The sequence below is a fragment of the Equus asinus genome, chromosome 16 (genome assembly GCF_041296235.1).
Source record: "Equus asinus isolate D_3611 breed Donkey chromosome 16, EquAss-T2T_v2, whole genome shotgun sequence".
Taxonomy (NCBI): domain Eukaryota; kingdom Metazoa; phylum Chordata; class Mammalia; order Perissodactyla; family Equidae; genus Equus; species Equus asinus.
This window is the reverse complement of record NC_091805.1, coordinates 20974464-20980463: the sequence shown is the minus strand read 5'-3', so window position 1 is coordinate 20980463 and position 6000 is coordinate 20974464. Positions and strand designations below refer to the sequence as shown.

The 6000-nt window shown below is 49.3% G+C and overlaps 1 protein-coding gene across 13 annotated transcripts in view; it reads left to right on the top strand.

Annotated features, from left to right (window-relative positions):
- Positions 1–2709: 2709 nt before the first annotated feature.
- MCOLN2 (mucolipin TRP cation channel 2) overlaps positions 2710–6000 on the top strand; it is a 49358-nt gene continuing 46067 nt past the window's right edge. For 2 of the 13 annotated variants that reach the window (XM_044749235.2, XM_044749234.2), the window contains exon 1: positions 2730–2948. In XM_044749235.2, the coding sequence (XP_044605170.2) occupies positions 2872–2948 (77 nt within the window). In that variant the 5' untranslated portion in view covers positions 2730–2871. Of the gene's footprint in view, positions 2949–3201; positions 3640–6000 lie in introns of those variants that run through there. The other 11 variants (XM_070486742.1, XM_070486737.1, XM_044749232.2 and 8 more) reach the window with 10 other exon arrangements.

Below are 6000 nucleotides of genomic sequence, written 5' to 3'. Positions count from 1 at the left end.
AATTTTTGTATATGGTGAAAGATAATGGTCTACTTTCATTCTTTTGCATGTGGCTGTCTAGTTTTTCCATCACCATTTATTGAAGAGACTTTCCCTTCACCATTGTATGTTCTTGGCTCCTTTGTCGAAGATTAACTGTCCATAGATGTGTGGTTTTATTTCTAGGCTTTCAATTCTGTCCCATTGATCTGTGTGTCTATTTTGTGCTATGATAAACAGAACAGAACACAGACGTTTGAAAGGAACAAAGCATAGCACAAAACAATGACGATTACTGCCCAGTGAGGAATGAGCCAGGATCTTTACTACAGACAAGTGGCTTTTTGAAAGTGAAAAATTTAATGCCTATTGTGAACTACTCACTAATTTAGAACAGTTAGATTAGGTGCCTAGAAACTATAATTCACATCTCTTAGTATGTGTGATATTCATAACTTTCGGCCATCTGACTCCAACTGTTTTCCATTCTCGCTCTCCTCTTCCCCATCCCCAATTCCCTCACATACTCAGATTAAATATTTTCTAGAACCTTTCTACTTGAGGAATGGTGCATTGACTAGCAGCATGAGCAACACCTTCTAGTTAGAAATGCAAAACCTCAGGTCCTATTCCAGAGCTACTGGATCAGTCTGCTTCAACAAGATCCCCTGGCGTTTCATTTGCGCATTAAAATTTGACACATGGAGCTCCCTTTTTGACACTATTTCTCCCTCTACAGTGTTCTAGAAGAATTTACCTACTGTTTATTTTTTAAATGATACTTTTATACCTATTGATAATCATGCATCACCAATTATAGCTATTTATGCATATGTACCCCTTCTCAATTTAGTGAAACTGTTTATAGATGGTTACAGATGTGGAACTGTTTACAGAAACTTCTCCAGATCCGGAAAGCTACTGAAGGGCAGTGAGTCTTAATCAAGTCTCTCTCTCTCTCTCTCTCTCTCTCTCTCTCTCTCTCTCTCTCTCTCTCTCTCTCTCTCTGTGTGTGGTGAGAATACAGGTTTTGGAGACTCAAAGACCTGAATAAAAATCTTGGACCTACTAAAATTCTGTGGGTGACCTCAGGGAAGTAACTTAAACCTCTCTGAACGCATTTCCTCTTTTCAAAAGGGAGATGACAGTACGCAGAGTGCTGAGCATTCACTGAGACAACATATGTAAATCAACCTGCCTACCTAAGTAGGTGCTCAGGGTTACTTCTGGTCCCTTTGGATCACAGAGCCCTTGCACATGGTAGATGTTCTTAATAAATCCAATGGTAACCATGAATTTTCTTTTTAACTACCCACTGGAAAGCTATTCAGTAGAATTGACCTGGCTTCAGGAAACACTTAAAACCAGAAGTTTACTGATACCACAAATGTTTTGCCAGTTTACAATCCCCTTCTAAAGGGGTTGTTGCCCTTAGTCCTAGCATTTTGAGGTTCATAGGGTTGTCCCTTCATGGTGACTTTGAATTAAAAGACAAACATTCTATAGCATAAAAATTGTATATACACATAATATATCTTACTAACAATATACTTCCTCCAACACTCTCCAATCAACCCACAGCCTGCTTCCTTCCCCAGAGTCCACATTCTCCCCACAAGAACAGCTCGCTGTAACGTTTCCTCTTTTCTCTGAAAAAAAACCTGACCACACCACTGGGGCACCACCTGTGGAGACTGTGACTACACGAACGGGATCTTCCAAACCTGTCCGTACCCAGTGGGCACCTCTGACGAAAGGGGCTCTAAAATAAGGCATTTTTGCCTAACAGCCTATTGGAAGTGACTTTCAAAATAGGGTCAATCATGCTCTGTCCAACTGCTTCTGCCTGGAATGCATATTAAAATAACTCCCTGGCAGAATATTCGTTGTGCTAGCTAAGCCCAGAGACCTTTTAAACACTTGCTGATCCAAACAGCTTGGAACTTGGGTCTTTCTCCAATGCTGTTGCTGCTACCACATGAAGAGTAGGGATATGACTCCCTCGGAAAGAGGCTCTCGGCCGGGTCCAAATGCCAAGTCAACATCACCCTTAGCTGAACACGGCATCTGGGCATATGCTCACGACCCTCGTCTCTACGATTCACGATGGGTGACCGATGGTCTTGTCCCGCTTCCCACAGGCGACTTCCTTTCATGCACCAGGAGGGAAGAGCAGCGGCGGCTGAAGCGGGGCGCGTGGGCTTACCTAGTCCTGCGGGTCTGCGCCATCCCCCTGCGCCGCCGCCCGCCACATGGCCACTCACTTCCCTCTCCACTTTCCCGACGCAAGAGGCGACTCGTTTTTCTTTTCCTTGTGCGCCCGTAGCACTTTTAATATCTTCGAAACATGACCCTTGTCGCAGTTTTGTGATCGTGCACTTCAGAATAAAAAGAAGCCAGAAGGAATGAACTTGTCCGGATGAACTTGTCAATTTAACGTGAAGTCCTAGAGAGAAAAGGGACACGCCTTTCTTCTCCCGGTGTCTACATTTTCCAGTACTTGGCTTGGCACTCAGTGAATGCATCCTGAACACATCCAATAGAAATGACTGAGGAAGTGGACAAATGGATGTAGTAAACAAGGGAAGAAGGGAGAAACCGAGGAAGGAATGAAGACAGTCGGCAGCCGCAGAGGGCGGGGAGTGCGCAGCCCGGCCGCCGGGGGGCGGTGTGGAGGGCGCGCGGGCTGCACCAGCGCCCCACGGCCGGTTCCCTTTAAAAGGCGCTGTTCCCCGCAGACACCCAGGAGCTGGAGGCGGCCGGCCGCAGCGCGGGGAGCCGAGACGTGAGACCTGGAGCCCCAGCCGGCACCGACCCCCCCCATCCCCGCCCCGGACCGAGGCAGGTGCAGCGGTCCCGCCCTCGGCCTCCCCGTGCGCTCTGGGCTGCGCCATGCCTTGCGGCGTGGAGGCGCTGGACCTGCCGGTGCGGAACGGAGCCCCCAGCCGGTCCGGGGGGCCCCGCCCCAGGTCGGTACCCAAGAGCGCTCGGCTCCGCCTACGGGCGCTCCACCGGGCCCCTCCATCCACGGTCCCTCCCCGGGAGCCCCACCGCGCCCCCTCTAGGGGCTGCTTTCCTCCCTGGGTCTTCTCGCGCCCGCACCTCCGCTCCATCTCCCACCGCCCCCACCTGGCTCCGCTTCGCTGCCTCCCTCCTCCACCCTCCCGGGGCTCGGAGAGGCCGGCTAGCTGACACGTGGAAAAAGTCGCCCAGGACACAAGTCGAGCAGCGCTCCTCGGGCTCCCTGCTCGCCCAGCCCAGGCGGGAGGCGACGGGGCGGAGGTGGTGACTCGGGGGCGGAGCGGGTACGCTTGGCCACGCGCCGCTCTCCGCCCGGCGCCCGCAGATCGGCGGTGCAGCGCGGCCGCCCGAGCCGTGCCCGCCGGCCCCGGGTCCCGCCGCGCCTGCTCGCGGCCGGGGTCTGCGCGCCCCGGGCGACCCGCAGGAAGGGTAAGAGAAGGGTCCCGACTGGAAGGGCTCCAACTGCAGGGGAGGCGTTCCCGGCCAGGCCGAAAGGCGTGTGCACTGAACGGTTTTTCCTGCTCGGAATCCGAGAGCCGTGGAAAGTTTCGAAGGCGGAGGCATGGCCGGGCAGTCTTGTCGTTTTGTCCAGGCCAGGAAGCCGGAGGGAGGATCAGGTGTTTTCAGGTTAACCGTCAGGTGAGGCGCCTGAGGGGCATCTTTCGGGATGTCGGACTCTGGAGAAATCGTCATCAAGTGGACGGCTTTACTGTTCTAAACTAGAACTTCCTTGCTGCCTTGGGAATGCTTATATCAACTGCTTGCAGTCAGTTAACTAAGGCTGGGCTTTGCCCTCCGGAACAAACAGGCCTTTTCCTCAGGTGGGGGCGTTAGAGTGTGGTTAACCCCGGTTCTCTGCCCTCATGAAAAGGCGTACAGTTCCCCCGATGGCGCTGCCGCCGGCTCCACCTCCGTGGTCAGAGCGCCAGCCGCCCGGCCGCGCCGCAGAGCCGGGCGGTGAGTACAGACAGGCCCCAGCTCCCCTTCCCTGCGCGCAAAACAAACACTGTGGAGGGCCGGTAAACCTTCTGAAAAGAGTGTACAGACGTTCCTGCCTTTCCTGCATGGCGCTGTCAATATTGTAGATGGACTTAATGCCAGCAAGGAAAGCCAGAATCCAAGAGGAGAACTTACTTGATCTCTGGTGGCTGTCCAGAGAAGTATTTAATTCCAAGCAAGTGTGGCCTGTCGTTTTTAGACCAGTTTTGAATTAGAAGACAGAACTTTGGTGCAACTTTTTTTCACAACTGGCTATCTGTGAATGTTACACCAAAATGACTGAGTGTGTGTAAATTATAAACCATCTCTCTGAATGCTAGCTGTCTATTTGTAATTGGGCATATGGGTAGAAGTTATACATTTCTTCCATCTGCCTTAGCCCTGAAAGGTAGGCAGAAAATTGCCGGGGTTTATTTACTCTCTTCTGCTTGGACTGATACACAGGCATGTGCTTGTCATGGGTGTGGCGTATAATCTTTCTCTTATTTCTCTTGATTCCAGTATTTTTCTTAGCACATTTCCTTTAGGACTTAAATGGTTTTATCATATCCAGTGAGTAACTTCAGAAGCTCTCATTCTTACAGTGGAGGATGCACACGTGGCTGTGCACATCGTAGCTTTTGAAGAGGCTCAGATTTGAAATATATATGTTCTGTTGTGTACCAGTGGGAAGCAGAGGACTGGGTGTCTTGGTAAACTGAGAGCGGAAGAAAGGGTCAGGAAGAGAGTGGCGGGAGAGGTTGTCTATGGATGTCAGGATGCGAATTCTGCTATTTTATGTTGAAGGGACCAATTACATCATTCTCCCCAGATATGGGATGTGGACTTCACACTGTGAGGAACTGCTCACCAGCTCTGTGATGCACTACCAAACAGCAAGTTTTGGGGGGTCCTGTAGTTTCTTCCATTTGAGTCAGCAGTCTCAAGATCTTGGCTCTCCTTCCTTTCCATACTTTAAGACGAGTCAAACTCCTGTTACTGTGAACTTGCCACAAGCACACCCTTCTCCTTCACAAACCTGCGATAAACCAGCTTCTGTGGCCCAGACCCTCTAAAAACAGGCACATTTCCCACATGTCCCTTGACCATTCCCATGCAGCCGCCATTCTAATAGGGCCAATTTCATCTCCTGCACTTAAAAACTGGTAAATCCTGTTCGAGGATGCCGTGTTCTTTTCTCCCAAAGGAGGAGCATATCAAGAGTGTTGTTTTTAAACAATAAAGTAATACATATAAAATATCTTAATGAAGCAAGTAGGAAGAGTAGGGAGACAAATTTTGAACCCGGTGGCAGAGAATACAGAACTGAAAGTCAGGGGTGATCATATTCACAAGCTTATCTCTGGCTAGGTCTCTATCAGTAAAGTGAAACCCAGAATAAGACAATTTTTGAAACTTAGTGCAAAGAGGTGGTTTCTTTTGGTGGCTAGGTCTCTGTTAGTGAATTGAAACTCAGAATAAGACAATTTTTGAAACTTAGGGGAAAAAGAGGTGGCTTCCTGTGGCTACAACTTTCAAAGTAGAAATACTGGCCAAGGAAATCCCTTTTGGCTGTGAAATTTAAGAGGGATCTTCCCCAAGGCTGGGCTGTTCTCTTTAGCCAAGGCCTGGAGTCCAGCTTTCTTGCATCAGTTCTGAAGAATGAAGTCACCCTTAGTGAGCTCTCATATCACGCTTCATAGAGAAAAATAATTTTATTTCCAGACTGCATTTTCTTTATCAAACTGCAATTTTTCTTTCAATATCAAATGTTTAAAGCCGTGTTTTGGTTTGTTTACTTTTTGTTTGCTTTGGCAATCATCTGGGGTTTTTTCTTCCCTCTTTTCTCAGCCTGCCTCTAGCTGAGCCTTCTCTGTTTTGAGCTTCACCCCTGCTTTCTTCTCACTGGTGTGGCAAGACAGCTTTGGGGTGTATTGCTGATATTTCTTTCCCCTCAGTTAGGGGGTCTGTTTGCTTTTTTCTCTTTTGAAGGTCGTATTTTGTTATCTCCCCTTAAATACA